Source organism: Bombyx mori, chromosome 5 (assembly GCF_030269925.1).
Source record: "Bombyx mori chromosome 5, ASM3026992v2".
NCBI classification, from domain to species: domain Eukaryota; kingdom Metazoa; phylum Arthropoda; class Insecta; order Lepidoptera; family Bombycidae; genus Bombyx; species Bombyx mori.
The window spans coordinates 1,970,720-1,994,271 of NC_085111.1; the positions used below are offsets into that span (position 1 = coordinate 1,970,720).

At 38.9% G+C, this 23,552-nt stretch overlaps 3 protein-coding genes across 4 annotated transcripts; 1 reads left to right on the forward strand and 2 right to left on the reverse strand.

Annotated features, from left to right (window-relative positions):
* Positions 1-567: 567 nt before the first annotated feature.
* On the forward strand, positions 568-1,755 carry LOC733051 (CG10993-like protein; the record flags this gene model as incomplete). The annotated part of the gene is given in 2 exon segments (NM_001044135.1): positions 568-831; positions 1,405-1,755. Coding segments are annotated over 2 exon segments (609 nt in total). The 3' UTR covers position 1,755.
* Positions 1,756-2,304: 549 nt separating this feature from the next.
* LOC101739361 (uncharacterized) lies at positions 2,305-3,156 on the reverse strand. Of its 2 annotated transcripts, none has more exons than XR_002430514.3 (2): positions 2,687-3,105; positions 2,305-2,606 (listed from the first exon to the last, which is right to left on the reverse strand). XR_002430514.3 is itself a non-coding variant. In XM_004926181.5 (2 exons), exons 1-2 carry the CDS (start codon positions 2,797-2,799, stop codon positions 2,327-2,329), a joined length of 378 nt encoding a protein of 125 aa, XP_004926238.1. In that variant the 5' UTR covers positions 2,800-3,156; the 3' UTR covers positions 2,305-2,326. The 2 variants fall into 2 exon arrangements, 1 of the variants encoding a protein (XP_004926238.1); XM_004926181.5 differs by having other exon boundaries at positions 2,305-2,591; positions 2,687-3,156.
* Positions 3,157-7,086: 3,930 nt separating this feature from the next.
* On the reverse strand, positions 7,087-9,743 carry LOC101739222 (uncharacterized). The gene is made up of 3 exons (XM_004926180.5): positions 9,427-9,743; positions 8,727-8,987; positions 7,087-7,339 (listed from the first exon to the last, which is right to left on the reverse strand). Exons 1-3 carry the CDS (start codon positions 9,529-9,531, stop codon positions 7,226-7,228), a joined length of 480 nt encoding a protein of 159 aa, XP_004926237.1. The 5' UTR covers positions 9,532-9,743; the 3' UTR covers positions 7,087-7,225.
* Positions 9,744-23,552: the final 13,809 nt, after the last annotated feature.

The following is a 23,552-nucleotide window of genomic DNA, read 5'->3' on the forward strand; positions in this document are numbered from 1 at the left end:
GCTTTGTTTCATTTTCCCACATTTGTGCACTTTCACAGATATTAAACAGTTAATAAACCACCATAATTACACATTAAAACCTGAAGAAAAACTAAATGAACTAGGGGACTTTTTGGCGGGAACGCGAGGTGTCAAGTTATGTGATTTGTTTTATTTTGTTTATTTAGTGTTTCTTCAAGTTTAAATGTGTAATAACAGTGATATATTAACTGCTTAGTATCTGTGAAAATGCACAAATGTGGAAAAATGAAACAAAGCCGTTGGACGTAACTTCTCGGGATCTTCCAAAAAGTCCTCCGAAAAGTCTCCGTAAGTGACTACCATTTAACTGAGATTATATTTTATCCCATATCATCTCATTTCATTCCATTTCGTTTTCATGTCATTTCATGCCATGTTTCATATTAATCAACTTCATTTCATTTTATAATATCATTTTTTATATATAAATAAATATAAAAGAGTACCTGTATGGTATGATACCCTTGCCTTTCCATTTGGAAAAATAAAACTACTTTGTACTGTAATTTAAGGTTATAATGTGTATCAAAACTTTCAAAACTAATTTGTAAATTGGTACCTACTTTAAAACGTGTGAAATGCCTGATGTTGAAACAGAAAGAGTACCCGAGAATGGTACAGATTGTGAAATCAACCATAAAAATATAGACAGAACATCTAAATTTGATAACAAACTATTAAAACAGAAAACACGAAAACGAGGTATAATATTTTTGTCGACGATTCCCCCTTACATGAACGTTGCCAAAATACGTGAAATATTCAGTCAGTTCGGAGAAGTTGGTCGAATTTATCTTCAGCCGACTGGAAGTAAGTATTTTAAATGTGTTTATTATTTATTGTATCTAAGATATTTTAGTAAATAAATGACCTGTGTTGCTAAATTTTCTCTCTACCACGCGCGGTAGTATAAGTCCTTATGAGTAATATTCAATAACGAGTAAGAAAAAATTGAGTAAAATTGTAGAACGAGGAATCGTCATTTTCACCAACTTCAGCAGTGTTGCCAAGTAGTTTAGACATCAGAACCTTTTAAAATCATAATAGATATCTTTCTTTACAGTAATTAATTCTCAGTTTACTGAGCTTAATATTACTGACGGTGTAGCTTAATGTAACTGAACATAATAAGGTATTATTATCTCTGTCTCTGGTCGGTTAAATATAATCACAAAAGTCTTTCCTTCTTTCACTCTCAATTCACTAATGTTAGTGGTTGCCATGATCAAAAGTATATGTGTTATGACTTGACTTATATATATGTAAAAATTTTTTGAAGAAAGCTTATATTGACACTGTTCTTACTGTCTTTAGCAACCTAAAAAACCAAGACAATTTATTTTATCTACATTGCTAAACTCACAAATGTTTAAATTATTTCAGAACCAGGTGAAAAACGCAAAAGAGTTCCTAATCAATTCTCAGAAGGGTGGGTTGAGTTTGAAAAAAAGAAGATTGCAAAGCAAGTCGCAGTGAAATTAAACAATACAAAAATTGGCACAAGAAAGAAATCCCGCTACTATGACATGATTTGGAACATTAAATATATCCCTAGATTTAAATGGATTCATCTCAGTGAAAGATTAGCATACGAGAGGGCTGCAATGAAACAGAGGCTGAGGGCTGAAATTGCACAGGCAAAGAAGGAAGCACACTATTTACAGAGTAATGTAGAAAAAAGTAAAAAAATAAAAAAGAAGAAAAGCATGGAAAATAATTTAACTTCTAATTAAAGTTCTAAAATCTATATATTTTATTTTACTGATCCACTTTAAAGTACAAGGACATCAGCAATGTCAAGAATATCACGGAGTCACCACCTGGTTTAGCAGGACATATGCAGCCTACAAAGCAACAATTATGATGCCCATGACTGCTTGTTTGAATGTATCAGGAGAGCTAAATTTGTATAAATCATTAATAATTGAACATATTTTTCTGAGCACTGTCCACAAAAAAGTACTTTTATTTCTTTTGTATTTTTCAGTATGAACAGCAGGGATTTTACTATACGTGGTGATTTGGAAGTTGCTTCTTTCGCTTTGTTTTTTTTAACTTTATTTGGATAGACTAGAGAACAAGCTTATTATAACGCACTTGGTGTTAAGTAGCAACCTACTGGAGTTATAATTTGAAGGTTGCCATTTTATTTTGACATTCGAGAAAGCACATTGATTATGGGAATTGGCTTATATGGTTTCGACCATGTTTTTCATTGACATGTAGCGATGTTTTATGAGTAATCTCCTTTACTGTCTAAGCAACAAAAGAAAGATTACAATATTCGAAAAGAAAACCCATATGTTTATTTCTGTCCAAAATTAACTCTTCCACTTATAATCTCTTCAACACGCATTCTTTCTTTAGGAGTCAAAGGGTCCGTTGTCAGTTTCTGCATGTATCTGCGTGGGGGTATCACATGTGACAGTATACCCTGAGAAAATTCCCGATGAACTCTAACACCATCTAGGGCGTTGGCCTGTAATTTCTCGAAGCTGTGTAGTTCTTTCATAAACTGCTTGCGTTGCGCAACTTTAGCCCAATGGTAACGATGGCGGCAAACCACGCGACTGTTAAAAACATATCTTTGTATGAAATTTTGAATGTATAACTGTTTAAGTAAAAGATTCAAGAGTAACAGATTCTGAATTCGTTAGGTACTCACTACGCCAATCCTAATTTTGTGTATGATGGGTATATGCTGACATCCGATCTTGCTAACTCTGGGAAGCCTGGGTATAGCGGAACACGTCTTTTAATTTCGTCTGGATTATTCATTTTACAATTTATTTGTGTTTTTAACGGTTTCTTATCAAAACATATCTAATAGTGACTGTAAGCTACTATCAAAAATAAAATAATCAATACTTTTATATTTACGACTGTCAAAGTTACAATGTAGTTGTAGTTATTACTATAAAATAACAAGAGTAGCTGTGAGTAGCTATGGTAACTAAAACAGTTAGAGCATCTCTTGTACCAACATTCATTTTCTGTGTTCAGTAGGTATGTCAAGCACGAAAATCTATCGAATTCATGATGTAAATGTATCGAGTCCTCTATACAAAAACGGATTATTACATTAGGTAGTACTTGATAGACAGCCTTCGAGATTTACGTTTTTTTTATTGCTTAGGTGGCTGGACGAGCTCACAGCCCACCTGGTGTTAAGTGGTTACCGGAGCCCATAGACATCTACAATGTAAATGCGCCACCCACCTTGAGATATAAGTTCTAAGGTCTCAGTATATGTAGTTACAACGGCTGCCTCACCCTTCAAACCGAAACGTGTTACTGCTTCACAGCAGAAATAGGCAAGGTGGTGGTACCTACCCGCGCGGTCTCAAAAGAGGTCCTACCACCAGTAAAAAAATTTCGCGCTTTCGATTAACAGTACCTATAAGTTTCGAGTTTCGAGAGCGTGACGATTCGATTGACGAAAGTAAGTAAATTCATTCGTGCTGCACAATTTTTTTTACGGACTGTTTAAATCCTATACATTTTTTCTCGATAGCGATACGAATATTTTTCGATACCTACTCGTTCGTGCTCAATCTCTGATCAATCAAAAATATATGAGAAAGGTACGGTACAGTAGATACAGTAAAAAGTATAGGTGTGTAGCAAATTTTAAGAAATTCGCTTAATATAATGCAAATCTGTACAAGTTTCGAAAAACGTTCTGACTAGCGGAATATCGAGTAAAAACGTTCAGCTGGAAGGCCTGCTGGACGATCGTCGAAGCGGCCGGTCTTTTAGAACATTTTTATTTTTTTATTGCCCTTGTAGGCAGACGAGCATACGGCCCACTTGATGGTGAGTGGTTACAGTCGCCCATCGACTTCAGCAATGCCAGGGGCAGAGCCAAGCTGCTGCCTACCGACGACATGACGAGTTGTAGTCATGAACCCATCACCTTCCAGCTCGTGCAGATGTTGACCGGACATCAGGCTCAGCCAGGAGGGGTGGGATTTGCTAACAGCTACCCGACCGCCTCCAAAGGAGACCTAACAACTCAACAGTAACTGCTTCGCGAATGAATCTACTACCGGATCAGAATCGCCGTCCGCTGAGAAGATCCGGCGAGAAAGTCAGCGGCCTAATGTTTAGGTTAGGTTGCAGGTGTGCCGAGTTCGACGAGTAGTACGGTTATCGGGGGTTATAAGCCTCCTAGTGTTAGAGCCAAAGGCGTCTAATGCAAGGGTTATTGGATCCGCAAGGACGTGTCTAGGGCATTGACGGTGATCGGCTCCTGCGTGGCCAGGATTCGGGGAGTAGGCAGTGGCGGAAACGATAAGGCGATTGTCATGATGCATAGCCTTATCGAAGTAGCGTTCCGACGCCGACTTCATGTATTTCCGGATTGATTCGAGGCCCAGGTCGTCGAGTAGGTCTACGTTCCTCACGAACCACGGAGCTCCGACGGCTAACCTGCAAAAGTGGGATTGTAGGGTGTGTATGTGTGTGCAGACCGCGTGAGCGAACACCACATGCAGAAACGTATGGTGGGGCTCGAGAGAAAGACTTCTTCTCTCGTCAGCCCGCTACCTCGTCATCGAGTGCGATGTAGTAGGAATTTGCCACTGACTTCCATAAAAGTGTTTTGGGTTTTTTCAAATGCCGGCTTGGGACAGGTGACAGATTGCACTAACAGGGTTCCGTCTTCATGGAAGACTGCCCACGTCCACCCTATCCCCAAGAAGGGTGACCGGCCGGACCCATCGAGCTATTGGCCTATCGCGATAACTTCCTTGCTTTCGAAGGTGATGGAGCGAATAATTAATATACAACTCCTTAAGTATCTGGAGGATCGCCAGCTGATCAGTGACCGACAGTACGGTTTCCGTCACGGTCGCTCAGCTGGCGATCTTCTTGTATACCTTACTCACAGGTGGGCTGAAGCCTTGGAGAGCAAGGGTGAGGCTCTTGCTGTGAGCCTTGATATCGCGAAGGCCTTCGACAGGGTCTGGCATAGGGCACTTCTGTCGAAGCTACCATCTTACGGAATCCCCGAGGGTCTCTACAAGTGGATCGCTAGCTTTTTGGATGGGCGGAGCATTACGGTCGTTGTAGACGGTGACTGTTCTGATACTATGACCATTAACGCTGGCGTTCCACAAGGTTCGGTGCTCTCCCCCACGTTTTTCATCCTGTATATCAATGACATGCTGTCTATTGATGGCATGCATTGCTATGCGGATGACGGCACGGGGGATGCGCGATATATCGGCCATCAGAGTCTCTCCCGGAGCGTGGTGCAAGAGAGACGATCAAAATTTGTGTCTGAAGTGGAGAACTCTCTGGGGCGAGTCTCCAAATGGGGTGAATTGAACTTGGTTCAATTCAACCCGTTAAAGACACAAGTTTGCGCGTTCACTGCGAAGAAGGACCCCTTTGTCATGGCGCCGCAATTCCAAGGAGTATCCCTGCAACCTTCCGAGAGTATTGGGATACTTGGGGTCGACATTTCGAGCGATGTCCAGTTTCGGAGTCATTTGGAAGGCAAAGCCAAGTTGGCGTCCAAACTGCTGGGAGTCCTCAACAGAGCGAAGCGGTACTTCACGCCTGGACAAAGGCTTTTGCTTTATAAAGCACAAGTCCGGCCTCGGGTGAAGTGCTGCTCTCATCTCTGGGCCGGGGCACCCAAATACCAGCTTCTACCATTTGACTCCATACAGAGGAGGGCTGTTCGGATTGTCGATAATCCCGGTCTCACGGATCGTTTGGAACCTCTGGGTCTGCGGAGGGACTTCGGTTCCCTCTGTATTTTGTACCGTATGTTCCATGGGGAGTGCTCTGAGGAATTGTTCGAGATGATACCGGCATCTCGTTTATACCATCGCACCGCCCGCCACTGGAGTAGAGTTCATCCATACTACCTGGAGCCACTGTGGTCATCGACAGTGCGTTTCCAGAAGTCTTTTTTGCCACGTACCATCCGGCTATGGAATGAGCTCCCCTCCACGGTGTTTCCCGAGCGCTATGACATGTCCTTCTTCAAACGAGGCTTGTGGAGAGTGTTAAGCGGTAGGCAGCGGCTTGGCTCGGCCACTGGCATTGCTGAAGTCCATGGGCGACGGTAACCACTCACCATCAGGTGGGCCGTATGCTCGTCTGCCAACAAGGGCAATAAAAAAAAAAAACCTAAGGCCTTGTATGAGTACTCTGCTTGCACCTTGAAACAAAGCAGTGGGGACATAGTCTCGCGCTCTCAGATCCAGGTTGGTTCTGAGTCAGTGGGATATCCCGAGAATAGAATGCCGGATTTCGGAGAGCCCATCGATCGACAGATCCGACAGTCGTTTTGTTTGTTTATTTTTTATTGCTTAGATGGATGGACGAGCTCACAGCCCACCCGGTGTTAAGTGGTTACTGGAGCCCATAGACATCTACAACGTAAATGCGCCACCCACCTCGAGATATAAGTTCTAAGGTCTCAGTATAGTTACAACGGCTACCCCACCCTTCGAACCGAAACGCATTACTGCTTCACGGCGGAAATAGGCGGGGTGGTGGTACCTACCCGTGCGGACTCACAAGAGGTCCTACCACCAGTGATTACGCAAATTATAATTCTGTTGAGGTCTGTCTTGAAAAAGCTTGGTTCGACTTCGACATATTTCCGTCATTCCCAGCACGTGAATGGAACTCCAAATATCCTCGTAGACCAAACTCATGTACTGCAATAAAAAATAAAAAAAATCGGGTCGTATTTTCGGATTAATAATTTACATATTTACGGCATGGGCGATGAACCATGTTTCATAAAAACAAAATGCTGGTACGTTGTGAAAATTGTTAGGAAAATAAACAACGGAAAAATAGTATATATTATTATGTAGTTCCGTGCTAGCTGTCTTCTGTTACAATCTCATTATTGATCTTTTTAAAACATCTATATACTATACCACAATTTTTTATTTTGAAACTTGATCTTTTGACTAGTTACTTAAATGGTTAGCATTGGTATGGTATTAAACAACCTATTTAGGATTCGTAATTACTCTTATAAATTATAATATTAATAAAGAAATTACCAACAGAAATATAAAAAAAAAACCCAAATGAGAAATCATTAACATTTTATTTAATACAGCAATAATAATTATTAAATCTACATCTCCTGTGCCGCGTCATCATTACTTTTAACAGTTTATTTTATGTAATACACGGGCTTGGAATTATTTATCTTTATGGAAATAAATCAAGAAGCTGTGATAGCGGCCACCCTGCTTCGGCATACGCACTCATTGAACTGATTCACTAACACTGAACAAAGGAGAGACTTGTCCGCATTTGTACTGTAACACTGAAGTACCTGAAATATGATATAATTAAAAAAATATATTAACATAAATCAGTAGGAGGAAGTACAGTATGGTGGATTCGTTCATGGTAGATATATCTCTATATCTACTAACATAACTTGCAGTATTTGTCAGTAACCGTTTGTAACATACCATCAAAACTACATTTTTATGTATAGGCTCTGGTAACCTTTTACCGGCTGTGGATAGTGAAACTATTGCCAAACATTTACCATCTTTATTAATATACTTAACCATATCACCCTTAATGCCTCAATTAACCCTTAAATGCCTTAAACCTCAATACACATGAAACCAGAACAGAAATTGCATAATATAACTAATTAAGCTATATTTATAATTCACATATGGGATATTTAGAGCAGGCCCAGAGAAAGATTTTTATAAGGATATTACTAAACGAGTCCTAAAGTTTCATCTACAACGACAGTTTTTTATTGGGCATTGTTAATGAGCCTAACATACAAAAATAGACCCTATAACCTGTAAGTGGCAGTTGCCAATTGCAGTACATTGATATAATACTCATATAATGCAGCTACACATTTTGACAGAACCTGCAGGAAGCGATAGGATGGTGCTATTCTACTTCAATAACTAACTTACTATTTAATTACAAACCCTCTAGGTCACTGTGTGTGCTGGGGATTAATTATTGAATCAAGATTTATCTTTTATTAATATTTGGAATTATTATTTTAAAGATAAAGAAGACAAAAAGGAAAAACATATAACTACATAAATATGCCCTTCCATATAGTAGTAATATGTTTTCTTCTTCACAACCTTTATAACCCTTCATAACCCTTTATGACCATGATGCTAAAATGTTTCCTGCCATAACATTTAAAGGGCTTTACAATATTCATACTTAGCAGTGAACAGGTTAGGAAATGCACCAAAATGTTTTTAGTTGCTCTGAACCTGTCTAATAACTAGCTTGTTCTTCCTACATATGCTGGTAGCCTTAGACGGCTATATGGATACCGAGCAAGTAGGTGCTCTCACGGTACTCAAACCTGAGGATGTTCCTAACATTAGCCCTAGCAAGAGCAGTGCTTCACAGAGCAGCTAGCTAACTGGTAAAGTAAGCAATACACTTACTTTACTAGCTTTTTGATTTTCAGTTCTGTGGTAAGTCTAAAGTCATAGCCTATGAAAATAAAACAAGACCACTTTTGGAGTTATACCGAATCTTGGTGAGGTCAAACCTGTCTTAAGAAATAATGTAACTAATCTATCTTTAACATGGCTAACCCAAGTCGATCTTCCTATACATATTTGTCCAATGATAATATTGTTGTCTAACTTCCTCACTAGTTTGTTACAGATTAAAGTTTTCAAAATAAAATATTATTAAACATGTAACAACAATACCTTTTCTTTTTCTTCTTGGCATGGAGGCAGTTTATTCACATTTTTATCATTATTTATGAAATTAAATAGCTCATTTGTCTCTTCCAGTGTTTTCTGATATTCTAATTCCATGCCACTATTGATTTTTTCATGTACTCTTTTTAAGTTTTCAATGCGTCGAGTCCAGTATGCTTCTTCAGCAGCATGCTCCTGTTGTTTTCGCTGATCATAGTATGGAGGTGGAGGAAGATACTGTGGAACTGGTTTTGGTTGTTCCGCTTGCTAGAATATATTGTAAGGCCATTACACCAAGTATTGTTTCTAAGCATTGGCAACATTTCTACCCAGTATTAGTGTTTAGGATTTTTTTATTTATGTGATGATAAATTCATTTATTCATGTTTTTGTTGATACTGTTTATGTTATGTTTTTGGCAATAATATCTATTTCTTAAGGATAGAGACAGCTGAGTTGTTAACGTCTCTATTTAACATTAGTGGTTATTTTTTAATAAAAAAGATTGTCTATAATATCGTGATAAGTGGTTATTGAAAACCATGTTAACCTAGTTTCGTAATGATTTACAGTGAACTGGCAAACATTTTATGAAGTTTGATATAAATTAATATCAATTTAATTCATTTTTCACACAAACTTTGTTTTATTTATTTTATCTAGATGTGACATTGATCTAAATTATGTAATTCAATAATATATTTACTTTCGCGTTTAGTTGAGCCTGTATTCGGTCTATGGCTTCTTGAGACACTTGAATAGCATTTTCATTATCCACGCTAAGCTTCCGCGCACTTTGCGAACTCCCCATATTTAAAATTAAGTAAAATTTCTAAATTTTTGTCGGCAAATTACGTCAAATGACCATTTTTGACAAATATGACAGAAGTCAGGATGGTACGTCGCGCAAAATGTCTTCAAGAATGAAATTGTCATTTGTCAATATTAAATTGACAATTTTTGAGTCTGTACATTAATTATCTTGGCTTTTGCAATTGACATTCTCGGTAGTAATACCAAGCTGGAACAGATATGGTAGTCTATGGTCGGATGTAAAGTGTAAAATTAGTTTTGCTATTATACAACAGAGGGCGTGTTTTTATCAAACCAAATCATACATCTTTAGATTCAAAAATTTTAAAACAAAACTTTCCGTTTCAGTAATTTCTAACTAATCTATGAGAGTAATTAATATTAGGAGAGGCAGCGAAAAAAGCCACTGCGCTAGAAATAAGAGAGCTAAAGAAAATGCTGTACCTACTTTTTTTTGATTGAGGGATTACTGGTGGCCCTTTCCAGTTTCACAAGGACAGGTCGGCGAGCAAAGGTTCAACCAGGAGGGGAACTTTTTAATGCAAAACGACCACCTCCTAGAGTAATAACATAATGGTATAAATTAAGAGGAGACTTTTCTCATAAATTGAAATTAAGTTGCGGCAAGGCTTGCTGTTAGTTCCCACGACGGGCGCACCTAAGGCGTTAATTTTATTACAGAGTTATTATAAATACATCTAAAGCGTTGGACGCAGGCGCGTGAAGCCAAATGTCGCTTGATGTTCCCCGGTTATGGTCAAGGAGATCTCATTGAACTTAAGATTCTCTCAAAAATATACAATTATATAATAGAATCGAATTTTGTATTCGGTTCGTATTTTTATGCGAGAATGGAGACAGAAATGCTTACAGCTCGTGTTATGGGGCTACTGGGGCTCAAAGATAGCGGTGAGTAGCAGTACCTAAGTACAGGAGTGTCCAATACCAAAAGAGTGGGTATCTTAATGGGAATACTTAAGACTAGGTCAAAGTTTTAACTGTAGTCACATTTATATAGTGTTCATTCATGACTTTTGCGACAGATGTAGGCAGGAGGGTTGTGCCGACCCGTGTGACACGGGCAGACTTAGAACAGAAAATAAAACGAAGAGAAAGAAGTCAGAATTTGTAGGTTTTTTTATTCTGATTAATTCTATTCTGTCTATTCTATTATATTTCTATTTTGTCGTATTCTGCTGTTTTGTAAATAGAATTTATACGTAGTTTAAAAAAAAGTGGCAGGACTTGGAATGTTTTTGTTGTAAGATATTTGAAATCGTTCGTAAAGTACAGGGTCGCGAGTCAATCGTTTTATTTCATCTCGTCTCGAAGGCGGGAAAGTTGGCGGATGATAGCGGCGAGCCGGCCCGACCGGTTCTCCGACTATTGTGGTCAGTTTTTATGCTCCGAGCCCCGCCGCTTCGATCCGTAGTAACGAGGCTAAGGGATTGCCAAAAGTGAACCGAATTCTTTATTTAATATTTAACACGTTATTGACACAGCGGAATGCATGTCACATACAACTATACGTACTTAGTTCTTAGCTCCAAATAAAGTAAAGATTGTTAAGAGGTATTCAAGATAGGCAGCTTGACGCTACGAAGCAGTCACGCGACATGGTTCGAAAGGCAAAGTTCAAGCTTGTGTATAAGATAATTGCAAAATCGATTTTATGTCTCAAAGTCGATGGCGGTATTCAGGTAGTGATGTCAACACAGTGCAGAATTAAGCAGAGCAATGGTACCCGGTTTTGCGGGCTCGTACCACGTGCTACCATCAAGAAATGTCCAGTATAATACTCAAATACCGCTGCTGCTTATATTCCGGTTGATTCCGTGGTCGTTTTTTACGATACCTACCGAAAGAGATGGTGGGCGACACCATACTGTCGTTCTAGGTCAACATAACACAGCTATGGCTATTTTTCCAATCAAACCCGAACGTGTTTTTACTTTAGAGCAAAAATCTTGTACAAGATAATGGATATCAGAGTGAGCAGTAGACGCTGTTATGAATGCTGTTGAAATTTACCGCTAATTAAATAGAGTATTATTTAATATAAGCTATGGTACAATATAAAGGAAATATCAACCTAAGGTAGTAAGTAGTACCAAAACACCGAAGGAATTTAGACCTAAATAATTTTAAAACCTTTTTTGTTTGTTTTTTATTGCCCTTGTAGGCAAACTTTTTTTAGACTTTACTGGTGGTAGGACCACTTGTGAGTCCGCGCGGGTAGGTACCACCACCCTGCCTATTTCTGCCGTGAAGCAGTGATGCGTTTCGGTTTGAAGGGTGGGGCAGCTGTTTTAACTATACTGAGGTCTTAGAACTTATATCTCAAGGTGGGTGGCGCATTTACGTGTGTAGATGTCTCTGGGCTCCAGTAACCACTTAACATCAGGTGGGCTGTGAGCTCGTCCACCCATCTAAGCTTTAAAAAAAAGCTTCAGAAATACCAGGGTCAGAGCCAGGCCGCTGCTTACGGCTTACGTTTGAAGAAGGATTAAAGAAGGATGTCATATACCTACTAAAAATAACTATAGTTTAGATTTATGTGATGCTTCCATCATTTTCGATTATAAGTTTTATGAATACCACTAAATAAATTATAAAAGTTATTGATTGCGTACTTGCCGTGTCTATATAGTGATTCACAACACAATTTTAACTTGAATTATACAATATTATATTAGTATTATGAGTTGAACTGACAATAATAACAATCGATTTTCTACCTGCTCGCTTTGCCGTTGTCAGTGGTCGAATCTCCTCACCCTGCGCTCCTAAAGAATTCACGAAGATTTTTCTTAACTACAAACAGAAAATTGGATATTGGAGCTTCAGCTTAAGGTCTAAATTCCCATGATAATGATTTTGTTGAATTTTTATTTGTACAAAAATCACCAGTCATCGAAATCTCGGAAGGGTCTTCAGACAGGTGCTGCTTGCTCTGTGTTATAAAAAAGGTACAAAAAACAAAAAAGAATCCTGACCGAATCCGTGGTAATTAATGGATTAATTTTTTTAAACGAGATGCGTAAACGTTCTTATAAAGTTTGAAATTCTAACCGTCCGCGAGAGAAGGCTCATTATAATTCTGATTTTAGTTTTTATGTTTATGAATTTCGTAACTGAATGTATAGGCGAATTTGTCTCGTTATTAATAAATCAAATTATCCGTTCTACTTCGAACGGTCTCAAGCGTGGGGTTTTTCTGTGGCGTGAGCGTCGGAAACTTATCCACGGCTGAATAACTTTAACTTTAACAAAGATTTTTATTGGTGGTAGGACCTCTTGTGAGTCCGCGCGGATAGGTACCACCGCCCTGCCTATTTCTGCCGTGAAGCAGTAATGCGTTTCGGTTTGAAGGGTGGGGTAGCCATTGTAGATGTCTATGGGCTCCAGTAACCACTTAACACCAGGTGGGCTGCGAGCTCGTCCACCCATCTAAGCAATAAATAAAAAAAAGATACTGAATCAAATCTGCACTCGGGGTGACAATATTCAAGTGATTTATTTCTAGATTACGGCACAACTAAAACAACGAACTTTGCATCTAATTTAGTAAGAAGATTTAGTTAGAACGAGTATATAACAACGAGTGTAAAGCAACAAGCTCAAAACAGACAAACATTTTAATAATTTCGAAGGTTGAAAGGCTGCTTGGTTTAAGCGACATTTCGCTTAATTCGCGTCATTTATCTTTATAATTAAAGGTCCGCTTTATTTGGTATTAGTATCAATAGTTCGATGTTTTTAATTGAAATTCAATTTTTTTTTTGCTTAGACGGGTGGACGAGCTCACAGCCCACCTGGTGCTAAGTGGTTACTGGAGCCCATGGACATCTACAACGTAAATACGCCACCCACCTTGAGATATAAGTTCTAAGGTCTCAGTATAGTTACAACGGCTACCTCACCCTTCAAACCGAAACGCGTTACTGCTTCACGGCAGAAATAGGCGGGGTGGTAGTACCTACCCGTGCGGACTCACAAGAGGTCCTACCACCAGTAAAAAATCAATTAATTTTATTCCATTCAAATAGCTGAAGAAGTTTTTGTTATGAAATTTTTTACAAATTTTAAACTTTAAATAGCTCTCCTGTAAAGTTGCAAAAATGTCCCTTAAACCAAATAGCCTTCTAAAATTTTATTTGTATCATGTTATCTATGCTCCACAGGCTTAAGTTGTTTTTGCAAAAAAAAAAAAAATTCGGGTTCTGTTTACGATTTTCTTATATCTATAAAAAAAAATGTGCTGTGCATATCAAAACTTAATATTCATTTTCTAAATATATATTTTTTCCTTTATTAAAAATAGCGAATTAACTATGTGATTACGAAGATAAACTTGAACCCAGCGGTATTCCGTTTCTCATCTCATCTAGGCATCTGTATAAAGCACAGTCGAATATTTTATTTCTACACAAAAATATTAAAGTTGTTAAAGTAATTTTGCACGCTTGTCAGCCACATCCTGTACGCATCAAATAAATACATACGAGATGTACATACTTACATACTTTTTGTCGGTACATAAAGTTCTTGCGTATTAAGAAGCTAGTATTTATTCCGCGACTGACTTTCGGAATGAAATAAATGATCTTTAGGATTATACAGCACGAAATCATTATTCATTTAAATGTAGCATACAAATGCTAAAACGAGCCGAGGTATTTTCGGTGTATGATGAATATTTTAATCATAAACTTAAATTGTATCTTTTCGGAACATTACGTTTTAGCTTGCGACCGTAAGCTATGCGTATTGTTTATAATAGGCAAGTTTGTCACGTCACAATACGAGAATGAACGATAACAAATCCGAAGCTAACTTTTTGTGAAGATGTAGATAAGATACTGGTGGTAGGACCTCTTGTGAGTCCGCGCGGGTGGGTACCACCGCCCTGCCTATTTCTGCCGTGAAGCAGTAATGCGTTTCGGTTTGAAGGGTGGGGCAACCGTTGTAACTATACTTGAGACTTTAGAACTTATATCTCAAGGTGGGTGGCGCATTTACGTTGTGGATGTCTATGGGCTCCAGTAACCACTTGACATCAGGTGGGCTGTGAGCTCGTCCACCCATCTAAGCAATAAAAAGAAAAAGATAATCTATATAAAATTACTTACCATCATTTCTTGTCTTAAGTTATTAAGCCTGTTATGATACTTCTATTGTGTTTATATTTAATTCCTAGTCTTAATGTTCTTAGCTTGCACGAGGTATCGTCATTCAGCATGTTTAACGAAGACACGTAGGCAATTTTTTTTTTATGGCTTAGTTTGTGGACGAGCTCACAGCCCACCTGGAGTTAAGTGGTTACTGGAGCCCATAAACATCTACAACGTAAATGCTGCCAACCACTTTAAGATATGAGTCCTAAGGTCTCAGTATAGTTACAACAGCTGCCCCACCCTTCAAACCGAAACGCATTACTGCTTCACGCCAGAAATAACCAGGGTGGTAGTACCTACCCGTGCGAATTCACAAGAGGTCCTACCAGTAAAAAAACCAGCAAATAGACACGCCTGTCTTACTCTTCTTTGAAATAAAATATATTACAATTAAAATTATGATTTCAAACTCATTTTGGCAAGGCATGTGAGATACGCTATCTTAATATGAGTGATGTTTCAGAAAAAAAAAAACACGAGTATAATATGAATAAGATAGTGATTTGTGGCCGCGAGCAGTACGTATCCTAGGACATAATTAATTGATGATAAACGTTCTTCTAGATGGTCGCCTGTGGGCCCGAGATGTACCGAGATACGTTCTAATAAATATCTTGTAATATATGTCTCGCTGTCTCGACTTCTACCTTGAGATTTGTAGTTCACGGTACAGATTCATCTAGACTATTATGATTGCATACAATTTTATATATTCGTTTTGTTCCTTTTTAGGAATTGTAGATGTCGCATCAAAATTTATTAATTTTAGTATTTCTATCTCGTGAAGCGCTTGTTTGAACGATTGATTGTAGATATTTTAAAACTTTATTCTTCGTGCTTATTACTTGATATAGTTCTTCGATATTACATTCATCGATAGTCACTATCGGAGACAACCAATTTTGTAAGCAACATGAGAAATTCTAAAAAACTCTCGAAGCTTGATTTCAAATGAAAATTTTGTGAAATAAAATATAGCTTCAGATTTATACAAGCTGATTATCAAGTATCCGTGACTCAATTTTAATGTGGAGTTTCAATAAATATTTAGAGCTATAAATAGCATAAATCTCTTTTGTTAGATTTATGTGTGAGTCCAACTAATACCCGCGACTTTTACGTGGTTTTGAAGTACGCGTATTTCATGATATTGGAGTTACTTAAAAACATTGAACATAATATTTTTTTTGAAATGATTGTAAAAACTATATGTTAAAAATACACTTCACATTAGTCTTGCCTTTGTGTCAGTAATTTCCTAATTGTTAGCGTAGTCGTCTAGTTTGTTATTCTCGTTACGATATCACGGCTAAGCCGATGCTAAGAGGCTATCAAATTCATGGAGTCTAACGGCAATGCCACCACCTCTTCGAAGCTTTTAGGGAGACTAAAATGGCCACGTTCATCATGTATTGTCTGTTATGCAAATTATCATATTCGCTATTGTACTTTGAAATTTTTATTTTTATTTTTTATTGTCAGGATGATATCGCCGGACTTCTGCCCCGCACTGGGTTGTACTTTGACTTAATCTTTGATGAACACGGTGGCCACGACTGCACAATAAAACGTTTATCTCTCTAACATTTCTAAGATAAGTTTATATTGTACTAGGTGAGAACATACTGAATCGTTCTTTGATGATATTTAGTTATTACACAGCATATTTCTGTGAAATTCTCATGAACTTTGGTTTTAACTGTAGGAGAGCTACTGTACAACCGATTTCATGTCTCAAATTTCGTTCGTTCACGTTGTGAGGTCGATGACCACCAAAAACCACTCAAGAACAGGTAAAACGAATCTTTGACCTGCTCTCCACAAAAGCAATAAAAAAATAGGTATTTTGATTATTGCTCAGTCTGGATTCCATAAGATTACAGAAGATCCACCATGCGTTAATCAAATAATTTGTAATTGAAGCTGACTCCGGTGCGTCATAATCTCCCGTCATAATGCTTTAATGTGCGGTTGGATTGGCGGCGGCTGTGGTCGCGGGAACATCGTGTACCGAAAATTGAGGTATGCGAAGTGATTCCTTTAGTAGGGTGAGAATACGATTTCATGAAACCCGTTCCAGTATTGTTGCGTATATATGCGTATGTTAAATTGAAGCCATCGCGGAAGAAACTGTGGCACGTCCATTATGTTGTTAATAATCTATATTTAGTCATTATTATTATTTCAATGTTATGAATGTGAAAGTGTGTTTGACCTTCATATTTTTTTCTATCTATTCGTTAGTAGTCTAAGCCGTTATTCCAGCTTCGCTGTGACTAGTAGGTGAGATCATGGGACCCAACCTGTCAGAATATGTTAACACTGGCGCTAGCAAGAGCAGTAGGTACTTCGTAAAAACTACCACGGGATTGGAATCGAGACCCATTGAGAAAATTATAATCGACGAGTGAGAGAGAGAGGGAGAGAGACAGAGAGAGAGAGAGTGAGAGAGAGACAGAGAGAGAGAGAGAGACAGAGAGAGAGAGACACAGAGAGAGAGAGAGAGAGAGTATTCTTTATTGTCTTCTTCTTTTTCTCCATCTTATCCCACTAGGTGGGGTCGGCACAGCTAATTTTTCTCTTCCATGCTCTTCTATCAGCCGTTATCCCAAAACTCACACCTCTCTCTCTCATATAGTCATTCATACACTCCATCCATGTCTTCTTCGGTCGACCTCTTCACCCTCTACCTTGCACTACCATTTTCATACACATCCTAGTCACATGCATCTTCTCTCTACGCATCACATGTCCATACCACGCTAGCCGTCCGCTCTTTAATTTGTTGCTTACCGGGGCTACATTCACACTTCCTCTGAGAGCATTCTTTATTGTACATAAAATAAATGAACAATGCGAAACATTTAATACAAAAAAGTGCACTTGGCTTCATTTGACGATCAGCATTGACAAGGATAGTGACCGATGCCTGAAGAGCCTAAAAGCATCGAGAGCGGTTCCGGGGGATCCGAGAAGACATGTGTCAGATGACGGAGGTTTTGCGTTGCCCCATCGCATGTCGAAACGAAGCAACGAATTGTTTTTTTTTTAAGTTATAGAGTTAAGTGAGGAGAGTAACATGGTTTATGTTTTATTCCGAAAAGTTATCTCATTCCCACGAAAAACTGTTTTATTGTCTTTAAAAAATCACGTGACACTTTAGAAAAATTAATTGACACTTTTCGTTGACCACGATGCGATACCGCTGGTAACAGTTAGTATCTTGTTTGTCCAATTACATAAATATATTGCTGCATTATTTTGATTAAAAAAAGCATTTCAACCGAACTTTCTGAACTTTCTCTATGTACATCCTACCACAGTTTTTTTTTTTTTTAAATTGGTTTAAAAATTGTCAGTTCTGAAAAATCACAATCGAATAGAGAACCTCCTTCTTAATTTGAGGTCGATGGAAGACCTAGTACTGGCTGGTTGATAATGTTTTTGCGGCACATTTATATTTAGTAATTTGACTCAATGTCTCACGCGGCATCAAAGTAGTCATGCCCCCGGGCTCCAGTAACAAAACATGGACTGTGAACTCGCCGGCTAACCTAAGCCAATTAAAAAGGGATCAAAAATATCCGAAAACTTAAACATAACTGAAATAAAACTTTTACAATTATAAAGCCCGTGCAAAGTAAATTGAGATTAACTTTGTTTCAACGCCGGTCCGGCTTGCAAACTTATTTTTGCGCGCGACTTAAGAGATTTTTTTCTTTGAAGTCAAAGTAAACGTCTTCCGTGCAGCCGAACTAGTATGTTTGTTTTTGTTTATTTTTTGTTTCTCAGGAACGCGTACGTTGCTGAAGTTTAGCGGCATAGTTGAGCTAATTCCCTGCCTATAATGCTTCGTAATTAAATAGCTTAGTAAGGTATTCTTGTATACAATGTGAATATTATTTGTTTACCGTGTTTATACTACGCTACGAATCCCGCAGACTTACTTTAGAACACGTCCTTACAGATCCATCGGATCCAATAACCTTTGCATTAGACTTCTTCAGCTCTAACACTAGGAGCAGGCTAAAGGACCCCGGTAACCGTACTCGTCGAACTCGGCAAAGAGTTCGACGTGCACCCTAGCCCGTGCATCAGCTCGCTGAGCAATTTAAAGTATAAAAAGCTTATTCGAAGTGGTCTCCATTGGCTGCAATACAGTCCTTTAAACGTTGAGGCCAGTTATCAATAGAAGCACGCACTCTTTCCATGGGAAAATTTTTCATTGCCAATCGTACGGATTGTTTTAGGGACTCCAAATTATCATGGCGTTTAGAGCAAGCCGTACTCTCTAAAACTGACCATAAATCATAATCCAGCGGATTAAGGTCGGGACTAGACGACGGCCAGTCTTCAGCTCTGATGAAGTCCGAAACGTTCGTTTCCAACCAAGACTGCGTAGACCGAGCTTTATGACCTGGCGCCGAGTCTTGCTGGAAGGACCATTCTTGATTATTGAACATGGTGTTGTTAAGGGGCTTCACTACCTTCTCAAGAATGGTATCTTGATATACTTGTGCCGATGTTTTGATACCTTTTTCACAAAAGTATGGCTCAGTCACTCCTTCATAGCTAATACCCCACCAAACCATCACTGTAGTCGGATAGTGCCCACGTTGCACTCTGTCGACTAATTGGGAAGCTTCCTTAGAGCTTTGAGCATAAATACGGTCATTTTGTTTGTTAAAATGGAGCTCAATTGTAAAAATTTTCTCATCCGTAAACAAATTTTTTCTATGACCTCCCTTTGCGTACCGCTTCAGTAGTTGTTTCGATTTTACCACCCTATTCTCTTTTAAATTATCAGTTAAGAAATGACCACTACGTCTCTTATAGGCTGCAAGTCCTAAGTCATCTTTTAAAATACGCGACATGGTTCTAGGTGCTATCTTCATCTCCCGAGATAAAATCTTTTGCTTTCGGACAGGATTTCTTCTAATTCTTTCCCTTACTGCTTTGACCACCTTTTTCGTACGAACACTACGTGGACGCCCAGATCTTTTTCTGTCACAAACAGAGGAGGTCTCATTGCACCTATTAATAGCCCGGTACACATACATTTTGCTAATACCAAGCGTATGGAGAGTTTTAAAAATTGCATTTGGCTCCATACCTACTTTGTGTAATGCAATCATAGCGATTCGGTTCTCTTTATCACCCCACTCCATTTTAATATCGCAAAATATTGTACAATCTATTGGCGTCAAAATGAGAAAACTCAATGAGCAATCATATAAAAATGACAGATTCCAAATTGAAATGTAATATTTTGTTTATTTTTAATTGTAACAGTATTTATGGCCAGACTAAGTATATAGATTAGTCATAGCTAGAGAGCCGTGTGTGACATCTCAAAACAAAAGTATACTATGACCAGACTGGAGGGGATGAATATTTTATTGATTGTTGTCGACGTTTTTTTCATTATTAGAATGATCTGTACGAATCTGAATGCATCTGTACGAAGCGGGGGCGTGTTGTCGTATAAATGGCAGCAAAAAAACATTAATTGGATTGTTTCATTTCTTGAAATTAGAAGCCGGATTTGCATAATATCAACTTAAGATTTACATATTCAAATTATAATTGATTCTAATACACAGGTTTTTAGGACGAAATTCGTTTAAATAGTTGAACTATACCTGATCTAAATTCGGAGATTCTAAGAAACGTCCAAAATAAACTACAAATGAATTCGTATAAATAAGCAATTTTAGCAAAAGTAGACTGTGTGTGTTGAATGTGACATTATGATTTGGTCGAAATTTAATGAAATTCTTCTAAGACTTCGACGGTTTCTTCGTAAGTTGTTCTCATTGTTGCAAGCGAATCCTAACTACAATATATTATAATCTGTGAGACAAATGGCACACTAAAAAGTCCTATTAGCTTGCTTGACAGACTATAAATCACATCATTAACTTATAAAAAATTTAAATTTTATAAGATCTCTCCTTGGCTTAGCGTCGACTGACTCGCGAGCAGCTACTGTTCACGCGAAACCCTTCTCCACATCAGTCCTGCAGGGCCTCGCTGGAGTATTTGCTACTACCACCAAGATCTGCACCGGCGGAGGCTCCAAGCGGTTTCACGCCCAGACCTTTCAGTGTTATCCGTCGCGCACGTCCTACTCTTTACGGCTTAATGATACTATATACTAAAAGCCGGAGCATCACACGTGCCAGTAACGGTAGTGTATAGACATAACGCTTCAGCGCCATCCATTTTCAGGGTGGTTGCTTCGGCAGGTGAGTCTATTCACAGTAACAACGACATGGCCGTCCTTGGCAAGCTGTCGTCCACGATCCACGGTACTACTCAACACAGTTGGCCCGTATGCTCGTCTGTCCACAAGTCAATAAAAAAAAAACATAAATAAAATATATTATGAATAATAAGATTGGCCTTTTTTTTTTAAGTCGTCGTGGCCTAAAGGATAAGACCTCTGGTGTCAATTCACGGTGAAGGAATAACATCGTGTAATAAAAATCAAACCCGCAAAATTATAATTTGCGTAATTACTGGTGGTAAGCCCTCTTGTGAGTCAACACGTGTAGGTACCACCACCCTGCCTATTTCTGCAGTAGATGCAGTAATGCGTTTCGGTTTGAAGGGTTTGGCAGCCGTTGTAACTACATATACTTGAGACCTTAGAACTTATATCTCAAGGTGGGTGGCGCATTTAAGTTATAGATGTCTATAGGCTTCAGTACCCACTCAACACCAGGTGGGCTGTGAGCTCGTCCACCCATCTAAGCAAAAAAATAAATAAATAAAAGATTGGACGTCGGATGAGAGAGTGTAGGGGAAGTTGTTTGGGGGGCAGGGCCTTGAGCCCGCGGTCTACTCCCAATATCTGCTGAACGATAAGTCCCACATACCCCGCGCGGTCACCTTGCACGAGGCTAGGTTCCCTGCCCGAAACAAGTAAGATGAATATTAAGACATTCATGAGAATCACATGTGAGATTTCATTACAGGAAAATTAAATCACATTATTTTTTATTGATTTATCAACGAAGATGTGCAAAACGGTCAGAATCTCGCAAGGCATGATTCGTGGCTTGAGTCATGGATTCCGAGTATCTATCTATTGAACTAAGCCTTTTCTCGCCCTTAACGCGATACGTGTGCTTGTTTGAACACGTAGTATGTAGGCTCTGAGTAATCTTTAGGTCTAGTCTTTAGAATAAATTGCGGGTATAATTTAGTACACACGCAATATTTTTTATTTTTGTTTGTTACCTGAGAATTCAGTTATTTATGAACCGTTTCGAGATATCTTTTTTCGAAAGCTTTTTCTTTCAAATTGGTCCCAGAAATATCATTGGTTAAAATTGAGTTCGTTAGTATTCTCTATAAATAAAAATAAATCGAATGCAGCACCGATCAGGCCATTTTCGTTCGTTCGGATTTACTTAGCACTTAATTTTGTTTGTATTCCGTTGGCGCGTGTCCGAGTGGCTGTTAGAACATGCATCATCATTGAGTGGAGATTGGTCGTGTCATGTACCGGGCTGAGTACAAACTTCACTTATTTAATAAGTTAGAAGGAACGTGGTATCGTTAGCTGCCGGCAGCTAGTCCGTCGGCTAAGAAATAAAAAAGCATGGTTTCTAGAGCAACAGAAAGAACTTCTACGGAGCGGATTACTTGGGTGGACTTGGGTTCCTCCCCTTGCGTCGTATTCCTCACTGCTGAAGGTCGTGACCACCCTTTTGTATCACCTTCGCACGCACCATCTTTCCATTTTTTTTATGATTGAAGGATTACTGGTGGCCCGAAGGCCTTTCTAGTTTCACCAGGATAGGTGGGCGAGCAAAGGCTCATCCAGGAGGGGAGGGATTTGCTAACACTTGCCCGAGCGCCTCCGAAGGAGACCTAGCGACTCAAGAGCAGCTGCTTCGTGAATGAATCTACTACCGGATCGGAATCGCGACCCGCTGAGAAGATCCGGCGAGAAACTCAGCGAGCTGATTCATGGGTTAGGTTGCACGTCGAACACGACAAAGAGTTCGACGAGTACGGTTACCGTATTCTCCATCTATTCTTGTCTTTGGCGGTGTGGAGGGTGTTGTGAAGTGTGGAATCATGAGCGGTGCGGATCTGGTCTTACCAACGTATTGAGCTGGCTCCCCGAGGTCTTTTCCCATCCACCTTACCGGTTACGATGAGCCTCTCGAGATTGTCACCATCCTTCCTTGGACTTGGGTTAAACTCACATATATTCAAGAATTCTTCAAGCTATTTTTAGTGCTATTTAGATTTTTTTTAATTGCTTGGATGGGTAATTTAGTTCATAGCGCGTATATGGAGTTTAGTGGCTAACGGCGCCCATGGACTTAACGTGAATGCTGTGGGCCTGGAAACACTGTTTCGCCCTTTAAACCGACTTCGTTGAGAGCAACATAAATATGGTAATGTGTAATGGTAATGTTGTGTCACGTTGGGCTGCGTTGTTGATGTATGACGCGCATGCGCGGACAGTGTCCGCCGATGTCCATTGTCAGAGCACGCGCAGCTTTTCATATACGTATAAAAATCAAACTGTTTCAGTTTTTTCGGTCATCGCGTTTTATATAAAGAGATAGGCGATATTGTGTTCCAGCGTTGTTACAAATTTCAATATTTATATTACGAATAGATTTAGTCCGGCTCTGGAATGAGCTTTCTGGGTGTTTCTTGGCCCTACGGCATAACATTTTAATCAAACGAGAAATAATATATTAATAATCATACAGCAAAAAAAAATCATGCTTGAATAGCAAACCAAATTAGCAATTTATTTTATCTTTTTCATCCTGTCGATACAGGAGAATAGAGATAAGCTATATACATATTT